Genomic DNA, 12,151 nt, shown 5'->3' with positions numbered 1-12,151 from the left:
CACTGACAAGAATGCTAAATAGCCTTTAAGATTGTCCTAGGAGTTATATACAAGATAATAACATCTTGTAGTTTATGGCCTAAGAAACATAGACAGTTTTCTTCTTAAAATTCTTTAAGGGTGGGGTTCCAATGGACTCAAATCCAGCTGGCTTTGGTATACTCTTGAAGCTGAATCATGCATATAATGCAATACATGCACATGGATCATAAGACAGTCTTAAACTGAAACGGAAGCCTTAGAAAAAGTATTTTTATTTTCTTACTAGAAGACCACTTTTAAGTCCTCAATCATCACGTTAAACAGTGGTCTTCATTAAAAGAGTGGGAAACTGGTAATGTCAATTCTTAACATGAGATGCAGGAAGGGTCCTTTCTTTTTATATTGTTTTTCACAACTGTTTGTGAGCATCCTATAGGTGGGATATGCATGAAGTAAGAGAGAGAAGAAGACATGGCTCTTTGAGGCGTGAAAAACTAAAAGCCAATGACTGTGTAAAGCTGAGTTCTCAGCATTGTCTGGGTTTGGGTCCTCTTTCAGGTAAATCTCTAAAGTTTGCAGGGGAGAAGAAGGAGAAACACATTAAAACTTAACCACTTTCCAATTCTGAAATACATCCACTTCACCACTCAAAGCTTAGTTCTTTTATCCTTATTCATACTGAATTAAAATAATTTTAAAGCAGATGACTGGAAGGTGCAAGTGAATGTAAGTCAAGATGGTATGAGTGGGTGCTTCTCCCATGGAAACCCTGAACAGACCCAGAAATCTGTTTAAACCTTATTCCACACCAAGCCCAGTGAAGTCCAGTGAGTGAACTGAAATGCATTTTTGAATAGACTGTGTGTTATGCAGCTAATGAGATGCCTTTGTGAGGAAAGAAAGAAAATTACCCTTTTGAGACTCATTTTCCCTGCTTCTGGACGCTCTGCATACACCACCAATGAGAAACTCTGGATGAGCTCGAAACCGGTTCCAGTTACTGTAATATTTCTTCCTCCACTGAAAAGCAGAATTAAAAGAGAAGTCAAGTCATTGGTAAATTACCACTAACAGTATTTTATCCTGCGCTACTACTACTTCCACCGGAAGCACCTATATAATGCCTGTATGACAATTAGATATCCTACAAAAGGGATTTCTGTTAAAACTATACATGACTGCAGAACTTATAAGCAGTGATGTCAACTTCAAACTCATTTTAAAACAGCAGAATAAAAAAAGTACAAATGCTTTGCCAGTATTTGTGGGTTTTGATTGTTGCCTATCTTTGCGTGCTTTACTTCGCCAGAGTTTTTGTTAAAATCACTCCACCTACCACACACACAGAGACAAAGGTGAGAGTTTATTTTTCACAGGTCTGCAGGCACCAGGCTTCTCTACTTCCTTTCATTTGCAACCCATTGTTTAAAAAACAATACATTTGCATTAGAAGAAGAATGGATGCAGATGGCCAGTGGGAGTTAAAGTCATCAAAGTAACATGAATTAAGAGGGATAGCAATCTTCAAAGCAATCCATTAACGTAAGTTTCAGTTTATATAGAGCTAAAAAAAAGAGGTATTTTAAACCCTGTAAAGTAAATCACTGTTGATCTACCAAAATGCCCTCCAGGCCTCAACCCCCCCCAGACCAAAAATTAAAGCCAAATATTAAAACCAAATCCTGTTTGGCATAAGTGACCACTCAACATTCAAGGAGGCAGGTACTAATTTCTCCAAGGGTAGTCACAGCCAATTTTACTTTTAATCCCCTGTCTGTATGGTCATGATGCTCTTTTTACTGAAAGAAAGTGGAAACATCATGATCTCTCTCTTCTAACTCTGCCCCATTGAAAGACCAGAATACTAGCAAACAGCAGAGATCAGCGTGAATCCAGGCCATCAGTTCATCCCTGTATCAGTCACAGAATGACTTTCAAAACCAGAGGTATGCTGCAAGGACTTTTATACAAATAATTTGCCATACTGCTACAAATATAAGAGTGGCACACATTTCTTTGGTTTCACAATTAGTACTGGGTGAGGTTTTTTCCAGAAGGAATGGTTACCAGATGTGGTGTTAGTGAGTACCACCATAGAAGAGAGCATACCTTTTAAAAACATTATTGAACTCTGATCTAGATTTCCTAAAAAGATACTTTTTTCCTCATGGGACAAAGAGATGACAAGCCATAATTTTCCTCTGTTCCCAGCATACTTATTAAAAGCTGAATAGAAGAACTGTTAGAAACCTTTTCATTAGAAACCTTTTATATATGTTATCCTATGGGATAAGGATTTGTAAGAAACACAAAGATCATGTTGTCTGACATCAAGCTGAAATGCTTTGAACCTCTTTCTTTGAGGCATCTTCATTTAAAAGAAGCTCATTACTTTTTCTGGTTTCAGGATTTACCTTTGAAGTGGGGATTAAAGTTCAAAGGTAAACAGAATGCTTTTAAACATCAGCTGCGGTTAAGATCACAAACTCTACATATCTAAATGTGTGTATGGCTAGAATACAAGCGTTTTTTTTTTTCAAACAGTTCTACATGTAATAGGTTTATTACATATTACCCATTTTAACCCAGTTGTAAATGAAGTTATGACAAATGTTTTGATACCTGCTGAAGCTATTTACTGGCAGGAACTTGGTGACAGTAGGATTCTCACGGTACGAAAACTGCTGTGGTACAGTACTTATTGTGCCCCCATAGTTCATTGTGACTGGAACACTTTCAACCTTGCTATTAGGTCCTGTAATGCAAACGATCTCATCTCCGAATTCAGTGCTAGATTGGAAAAGAAAAAGAAGAGGAAACATCTTCTGTTACTAACGTTACCACTTGTAACATGATTTGTAATCTTTACTGTAGTGCTCCAGAAGCAACGAAACATAGGCTCTACTTGTGCCAGGCACTGAGTAGTTACAGGAGGAGACAACACTTTCCTCAGATCAGTTAGGGTCTTTAAAAAAAGATGTAGGATATGAAAAGGAATAGTGTACAAACACAAGAGCAATGCAATGTCAGCACATTACATGTGATTCCTTTTCTTTCCTGAGGGGGAAGGGGAGAAAGGCAGCAATCAATAAAAGGAAAAAGAAATGAGAGGAGCAAGCCAAGGGGCATTAGAAGATTGAGATTTTATATGGAACCATTGAGGAGTTGCTGAGTGAAAGCATGGTTTGGTTTGGAGCAGCCATTCAAGTAGAGAAAGCTGAAACTGGAAAAACCTTTGGATATCCAAGTTCTCCCACTTTGGTGCTTCTCCCAGCTGGAGCCTCTGAGCAAGTTTCTGAAGGTTATGAGCAGAACCCCATTGCATGGGATGAGTCACAAAGAGATAGACAATGGATTTGTTTAGTTTCTAAAGGCCAGAAAAGGTTGGTGCTTTGTTAGAATACAGCTCTGTATTGTTATTTACTCAGGGTACATACACATTGCAAGGCTGGCTACCGACTGAAACTTGAATGTCCTTCTTGGAACCAGTGGCCAGGTTTGTACCAGTGATGGTAAGTGTTGTCCCACCTGCTTGTGGTCCACTTTGAGGTCTTATTTGAGAAGGATGAGGTTCCTGCAAAGAGAAGATGGTCATGCCAATGAAGAAAATGAAAATAAAATTTACACCAGTATTAACTGGTATAATAGCTAAATTGCTACCTGAAAAATCATAAAACTAAAATAATAATGGACAATTCTTCTAAAATAAAACAAAATATTCCATTGTTCAAGCTTAAGGAAGATGTAACAGATTATGGGAATGTGTTTATGTTTTTCCCATACTGTATTCTACATATATGAATTCCTATAAAGGGTTTCATATGAATCTCAACTCCTTATTTACAAAATGTAGAGTTACCTGCCATTAGGCTTGTGAGAGCTTTGTGTTGGATTTCCTGGTTTTGTATTTATTTTAAGAATTTTCTTTCTTTAGGCTAAGCCTACCTTCACCGTTCCTCACCCTTTCTTATATTCTGTGTCAGCTACAGGAGAGACACAGCAAGGTTTTCAAAACTTGTACCAAACAGAAAGAATATTAAGATTCCCTTTATCTTGTAAGGCTCTTAATTGCAGTACAATTGTTATCTTATTCTTAAGCAATGAGCTTGCAAAGAAAGACAATCTGAAAATGCAAAACTTTATGCACTTAGAACCTTGGAGCAGATTTCTGAAGACCAATTGAAACCAGCAGACACGCTTCAAAATTGTTATGAAATTTGTTTGATATTTAAATTTGTCAAGTTCCCTCCTTTTGTTCTGAATTCAGTCTTTGTTTCCGTGATTGTGTTCCAGGATCTATGACAAATAATGTAAATTAACAGTGAGGGCTTTTCTTTTAATTGCTTCATCACTATCCCTGCTTCCAGTTGAGAAAAGCATCCTTATTCAGGGCAACACTGAAGCCACTGAATCAAGAGGCTGACTGAAGCCATGTGAGACGGGTCACCAGTTGGCTCTATGGCCTGACCATGCCAGCAGACGTGCCACAGCCCTCGTGCCGGGGTGGTGGCTGCTGTGCATGCAGGCACAAGGTGGTCCCACACACAGGTAGGATGCCAGGTCCAAGCACGCGGCAGGGGCATTGCTGTGAAGGACCCTGCATTTGCTATAGTATACCAGCTCAGCAGCTTAGGGAGGCTGTGAATAGGTAATGCTTTTTCTGATGTATAACTGTGCTTCTTCATCCATATTCAAACATAAGCTTTCCTTAAATGAGTCAAATAAGCAACACCGATCTCATGTATAATTGTAAATTACATCTGCTCTCCTTCTCATTGTGCATAATCTTGCTAAAACGGTTGACTGTTAATAAAGTCCAGGCTTGTGGCTGTTCAGTATGAAGCGTATGCAAATAAAGGAAGAGCAAACAAGTTTAAAAGCTTCCCTCGCTGATGGTTTCCCTGATCACCATCAGACTGCACTGATCTCCCACTCTTAGGAGGAAAAATTGTGTTCAGAAACAGAGAGCAAAAAGCCCACACCTTACTAGTTATGCAGCAAAATCCCTTCCCCCATGTTGTTTTGCTCAGGCACAGACTGCCATCTCTGTGACAGCTTACAGCTACACAACTGATGGCCCAGGAATGGCAAGGAGGAGTGGGACTGATGTGCAGTTCAGCTCAAAGCTCAGTGAGCTATTGACAGGTTTTTAACAAACAGCAGGAATCTGTAAAAATACATCCAATTGACCTCATGGTAACTTTACAAATTTGTTTTATTGAAGCACAGATTTTATGGAAACACGGGGAACTCATACTTGCTGTGCCTATTTTAGACTTTCACATCTGAGCAACTTCCCTCCGAAGGAATGCATCATGGTTCAGCACACTTCACAAATCCGCAATGACAACTGTAATTTGCTCTCAAGTCATTGAGCTTTAGGAATAGCTCTAACACTAATTGGGTGTCAATTGCTTTTCTTCCCTGAGAGAAATCTGTTTGTAAACCCTTCAATCCTCAAGATCTACGTTGCTGGAGCATATGACTGCTCTCGTGAGCTAACCTTTGATTTAATTTTATTTAATACATCACTCAGGTTACAAGATTTTATGTAGGGAAGAGACTCAAAGTAATTTTAAAGCATGTTTTTAAGCAAAAAGGAGCACTGATTCAATACAACAGAACTGACTAAAACTTGCTCACTTATGTCTATGCAACCCTCTCTGTGCATGCTCTTCTTTGGATTTAATTGCTTGGTCATTTAAGCTAAATTGAAATAAGTCACACCAGGGTAAATAAGAAGTTTTGAGGGGGGTAGAGATTTAAAACTCACACTTGAAGTTTAAATTAACACAAGTCTAGACATGCCCTTCAGAGAAAAACTCCTTTGTGCTTTTTTGTAACACACTTTGTTGGTAAAAAAAATACAGTCAAATTTCATATAAATAACACAGCCAATGAATAGTTTATAAAAATGAACCAATTACATTAATACCACATGGTCAGAAACCCATACTTTTTAACAATTTCAAATTAAATCTTAATTCCTATAAACTGTTCAGGACCTCTGTATCACCCACAGTAGAACCCCACAGTAATGACCAGCTGCACAGCATGCCTGGGATAGCTTTCAGATGAAAATATCCCCCCAAGAACCATGAAAGAATCAGAATGGACAAATTCGGTATTGCTGAACCTCAGAAAAACTACTAAAATTTGTAGCCTTTCCTCTAAATACTCCCTCCACTGCCTCTAAGGTAAGGATGTGGGAAGGAAAGCAACAAGAAAAGATTCTGAAGCACCACGCACCACTTTATGTGAAATAACCACCCTGTTAGAGCTCTGCTGGGTTATCCGATGGGTAACAACCAGTAAATATCAGGTGAGCCATGAACTTGAAGCTGAACTGTCCAGCACCATTTTCGGTGAGGGACCTTTCAGCAGTGGCCTCCTTTTGCCTCCCTAGGAACAGGGATGTGTAGGTAACCAGAGAAGTTATCTCTGACTCACATAGCTGCAAGGGGAAATAGAAACAAGTATCTGTTCTGTTTTCCTCAGAATCTGTTTTCTTTCCTAGCAAGACTCCAACTTTGCTGAAGTTTAAAGCCCAGCTACAGCTGGTGGGAGAACACATCACCCACCCCTCACCTCATCCACAGCACAGGCACATCTTCAGGATGAATGGAGAACTGAGGCCAGGAGCCACTGTGGCAGCTAACACCAGTAGCAGCCAAGGAGGAGGTGGAATAGTTACATTTAACCCTTGTTTTCTGTTTAATTGCTGTCCTTGCAGCAGTTCCTCAAACCAGCTTAATACAAAGTATTCATCTTTAACCTGTTTAAAGTAATTCTGCAAATACCAAGAGCTCTCCAGACACAAATAATGTGGACACCTCATAAAGATGATCTAATAAGGAGAAGCTCAACTATACTCTATGTGCAGAGGAATTCTTCAGCATAACTGCTAAGACAAAGCATAGTAACACTGTTACTGTAAACTTGTCAGGAAAATGACTTGATTAATTTTAACTTGCTACTTTCCATTTCACATTTTTTCCCTTTTCCTTCCTCTTAAGGACCTGCCAGAAAAAAAAGTAGTTCAAATAAATTACCAAGAATTTGAACAGTTTTAATAACCATTTTATTGAAAAACCAATTTGTTATGAGCAAGTTTTAATGCTCTCCTAAAATATTCATGGGGGGCTCAAGGAACAAAGTTACCTCAGCCCACCTGGTGGTCTTCTTAAGAGTACCAATAAAGAAAAAGAAATTGGGTCATCCAAATGCTCCATCAGAAAGCATTTTGCAGAAACGCAATTAGGTAGATAGGATCAGCAGGAGGATGATAGTCTGCTGACTGCCAAGATAATGTGGAAAAGTACCATCACTGGTGGTACAAGCTTTCAACAAGACCATGTTACCCAAGTTAAAGACAGCCCCTTCCCATGGCTGACATGGCACTCACCAGTGGGACAGAGAGGCACAGACCCTTGGAAGCTGCTTGGTCTAGTCTCACCCTACACAGTCTTATCTTATGCAGTCTAGCAAAGCCACACCTAACCCACGGCTCTACATTGCTTACCACAGCCCTTCATGACATTCCTTTTCCTTGCAGAGGAAAATGAAGGGCAAAAGGTAAATCCTTCACTGCAAACCTTGTTTGAGGGATAATAAAAATGTTGCTTTATCCAAGAGGCAAACCTCTTTAGTCTGAACTCAACCCTGAGTGACACTGAATCTTCAACCACTACAAACAGCACTGATAAACCCAGGACCTTGAGTGCAAGATCAGTGATGCCACCTTTCCTAAATCCCCTCAAGGATTTTTTTCTCTCCTTATTTCTGCCCTTTTCTCATTTCAGTCTCTGAATCAGAGGTATGCCTGCTTTCATAATAAATACCCTGCTTTCATTTTCAGCCCTCTGCACCTTGGGATTTTTGCTGGCTCAGTCAAAAGGTGCCCGGGGAAGTATAACATCACAGCACACTGAACCACTATAACATCACACCACAGTGCTCATTGCAATTATGATGGTAAGCAGAACATTTGATTATGTGTCCTATATGGAATTTGAAGCAGTCTTGTAATAATTCTTCTGGAAAACATCAGCCCTTGTGAGGACTTGGCAATAATTCATTTCTCATGGACACAGTAAAACTTAAACAACCCTACAAATTCTAATTTAACCCTTGTTTTATAATTCCTTAAAGTGTAGAAAATCACGATTCATACATATTTCAGTCTATTTCTTATTCTGCTTGAAAGGGAGGAATGTTCTTTCAGGCCTATACTTCTCCTTTTGTCACCAGGAAAATACTGTTCATATCTTCCAGGTAGTTTAATGTTTGAGCATAAATATTTTCTGCAGTAACAAATTACCTTGTTATGTGGGGTTTTTGATAGTCTAGTTTTAAAAAGCCTGTTTCAATGTCTGTCAGATGTTCTTAAGCTTGTTTCTTGCCCAGTCTGGTAAGCCATCTCCTAGGAGAGGGACTTCACACAGCTGGGATCCCCAAGTGTCTTATGATCTCTCTCATGATCATGCCCTGTGTTTGTAGGCATGTTCTGGCAAAACATGCACATCCACAGCTATGATGCTCAGAATAAATAGAATCATTTAGGTTGGAAAAGACCCTTAAGATCATCAAGTCCAATCATAAGCCCAATACTGCCAACTTGGAAGACACATACAATGATCATATAGACCAGCTTGCCAACAGATGCAACTTGCTCTCTATTGCATGGTTTATCCTGAAGAAATAATTTGATCTGACTGGATTTCTTGCTTGTAGATCCATAGAGACTGTAGCTTCCCAGTCATGGGAAATACAAACATTTTACATACCTCACATACAAACCTTCCTTAAATCCCACTTAGGTGTAATAATGTTGAGCTAGAGATCTCAAAGTCTACCTGCAACTCAACTTTCCCATGCAGCACCAGACTGCTGGGTTAGTACGCCTGAGCTGATAAAGCAGCTTTCCCAGTGCTTTGATAACTATGAGGCAGCTTTGCTAGAAGGATAGTACACTATGAATAGGCTACCCCTTCTGCTTTTGTGACTGTGGTTGGTGCCCATCCTGTTGATATGGTTTACCCAAAAGCTGTGTTTATCTGCTGCAATTTGAAGCAGTGAGACAATGACAATTTCCAAGTCCTTGTACATTGCCTATATTACATAATGCCCAAACAGTGCTAGTTTGTTTAGCAGGAAATCTGTTTATTTTCTCTGTAATACCAATGAATTCCCTTACGTGGCATTCGCATTCCTGTGTGTCACTGCCTTATCTTTTCATCATGGACCAACCTGAGCTTCACCAACTATATTTTTTGCTTTTGCCTCACAGCAATGTCATTGTCTTTTATCAGCACGTCCCCCGCGGTGCTCTGTGCTTTGTCAGCACAGAGGTACTGGGATAAAAAAAGAAAAGCACTGGCAAGCCATCTTACACTGGCCCAAGTATGTATATGACTTCACACTCAGGCTTTTTTCCAGTGTCCTGTTTTCTTCATCACAGATGCAAGTCTCTTCTTTGCTTGTATCCTTTGTCTCCTACCTACAAATCTGTTCACAGAGAGGCTTTCATTGTCGTTTCATTCTCTCTGCATGCTAGAGGGTAAATTATCTCCATGTCTGTTCCACATATAATCACATTTTGACACGAACTTACTTATTAGCAGTGTACATGACTGCTGCTCTTACACAGCTACTGCAGATCCTCTGAGCATTCACATTTCAGCTCTTACATTTTTCAGCCTGTTTATTAATCTAGAATGAACTTTTTACTCTTCAATTTTTTATGACTTGTGGTTTGTCTTTCTGCATGGTTACAAAAGCGATCTCGTATTTCTTCAGGTTTCTGATTACAGTTTTAGTAAAAGATATCTTTTACAGGCTGAAAAAGCTTTCAGAGAGCTCCAAGCATTTTAGATCTCTGTGGTCTGCCTGTGTCAAATCAAAGCACAGCTTCTACCTGGCTAACAGTGGGGTTACTCCTATTCTTTTCTGGTTTTTATCCGGCTTCTTTGCAATTTTCTCATTAAAGATATGCAGGTGCAACAGAGAACCATTTCCTCAACCTCTTTTTCACCCAGCTGACTTACACTTGGGATCTGATCTGCCAGGCTGGTTTATGCTCTTTTTGACTTGGTTTGCTTTGCAGCTTTCCTGGTTTACACTGTCATGTCCAGCGAGCTCACTTCTGGTCCCTTGCACAGTATTCAAGAACAAGAGGAGCGCACACCTATGGAGCATCAGCTTGGTTCTGCATTTCTTCTTTTCCCATTTCTCTACTTTTCTGCTTGTCTGTCGCTGAGCATATCCTCAACTTCTCATATTCCTGGGCATGACCCTCTAAACAGGGATACTATTTGCTGTAGTATTCATCTGAGGTAGGCAGTTTCTAGCCCAAGAACTACACCACTAAGAGAAAATTGGTTACACTTTATCCTTCACTAATGCAGAAAATCAAAGAGAGAAACAACCAACCACCAAAGAGCCTACTGGCAGATCACAAGAGGGGCCAGAAATTCAGGAACAGTTGGAAGGAAACAGAGGAGGGGAGACTTAACAGAGATGCAAAAAAACCTTGGCATGAAGTCTATGCTTCAAAGGGGGGTGCTGGAGAAAACCTAACTGTGCCAGACCACAAGCAGAGACAACTGGGGAGGGAAAAGAGGATGTGGCAGAGTATATCCCCTTGATGCCATGAGAGATGCCAGCTGCAGCACAAGGGGAAGCCAGCAACAGATGGATGTGTTCAAATGGACATGATGGGCAGCAAATGGCAAAGCCACCTAAGCTCCTTCCTGCCAGCTCCTGTGGGCTGTGACCTCTGGTTGGGGGTTTGCCTTTGATGAAAGAGCACATCTTCCAAGCAGGAATGGGCTCTTGTGCTTCCACAAAAGCAGAGCACAGGGGTGCTGTCAAGGACCTGATGTCAATACACAGGCATGTGCGTAAGATTTTCACGAGTGTACAGAGTACATTATTGCTCTGTATTTATCTCATCCATCCTTTCCTCCACAAGTAACCTTTCACCTTCTTCACCCTGGCCCCAGCAGCAGTAAGGTCTGGCTCTTGAAGCAGGTCTGTAAAACCACTGGCTTGTTACCAAAATCATCTGCCAAATTATTCTGCTAGGCCTTGTATATAATGCACAATATTCAAGGCATTAAAGGCACAGACCATGAAGTGCTGTAGGCACCAGCTACCTCCTTGGAGGTCAAAATGTCATTTCATGGGCTATAAAGGTAACCACAGGAGCTAAATTAATCTTCTGAATGGGGCACAGAAATCATTAGGAACTGCTCTTTCCCTCTCCACTTCCCTCCGTTCTCCAGCTTGAAGGAGCCTGCTTCTTGTTTCTGCAGACAAGCCACCCACTCACAGGATATTGAACCAGATTTCCATTGTGTGCTCTTGGCAGCCTGGTGCTCACCGCAGTGGCTGACCTGACCCACCAGCTCATCTTGTCACAGCATCCACAACAAGCCAGGCTTCAGCTCCTGGATTATTTCTGCAACAGCAGAGAAGTGAGCTGAGTCCTGCCTTTCCAGGGCTGCTTTGTTCAACTCTCACACCATGTGAGCTGATCAAATGCTTCCAGGCAGTGCAGGTGCCCAGGCACAGGATTTGCCTGGCAGTGCACGTTGCGTGCTGTGTGCTGTGGATGGGATGCTTATGCAAAGGACTGATATTTTAAACAAGTAATTTTTTGGACTACAGGCAGCATCTTTTGATCGTGAGGCAAACACCACATGATTTTCTGCAAAGACCACAGAGCCTTGCTGACAGGTCTGATGGAGAAGTGGAAGCATGCATGACTGGAAAGTCTGCATTATCAACATGGCCAGGGTTCACTGGCAGCTTTCAAGCAGAACCATGAGCACTGGATGGTGGGATGTGTATTTAAGTGCATAGCTGAGATGATAGAGAATTAAGTCTAATAATAACCACATGAGGAAGGGCCAGCTTTGCTAAAACTCTCAGCTACCCAGAAGTTCTGGCTCCTGTGCAGGCTGGCACACAAACAAGATGTGTTTCAGGACTCAGGAATAAAATAAGACCCTCTGGAAGCAATTCCAGACTGCTGCAGATGTGTGGCTTATCAACATAAATCGTAATGGCATCCAGCATGTAATATCCTTCCCCTCTCCTTGCAAAAACCCACCCAAGTCTCACAACTACAGTGTAAAATCCATGTGCTGAGGTAAAGAACTGGGGA

The 12,151-nt window shown here is 40.8% G+C and overlaps 1 protein-coding gene across 2 annotated transcripts in view; it reads right to left on the bottom strand.

Annotated features, from left to right (window-relative positions):
- The window catches only part of PLXNB2 (plexin B2), a 252,062-nt gene that overhangs the window by 28,995 nt on the left and 210,916 nt on the right, over positions 1-12,151 (bottom strand). For both annotated transcript variants that reach the window (XM_005146097.3, XM_031046334.2), the window contains exons 19-21: positions 3,420-3,556; positions 2,605-2,772; positions 894-1,002 (exon numbers count right to left, since the gene is read on the bottom strand). In XM_005146097.3, coding sequence (XP_005146154.2) covers positions 894-1,002; positions 2,605-2,772; positions 3,420-3,556 — 414 coding nt within the window. The remainder of the gene's footprint in view (positions 1-893; positions 1,003-2,604; positions 2,773-3,419; positions 3,557-12,151) is intronic.

This window comes from Melopsittacus undulatus, chromosome 5, assembly GCF_012275295.1.
Source record: "Melopsittacus undulatus isolate bMelUnd1 chromosome 5, bMelUnd1.mat.Z, whole genome shotgun sequence".
Taxonomy (NCBI): Eukaryota; Metazoa; Chordata; class Aves; order Psittaciformes; family Psittaculidae; genus Melopsittacus; species Melopsittacus undulatus.
The sequence above is the reverse complement of the archived record's forward strand: the minus strand, read 5'-3'. Positions and strand labels throughout refer to the sequence as shown.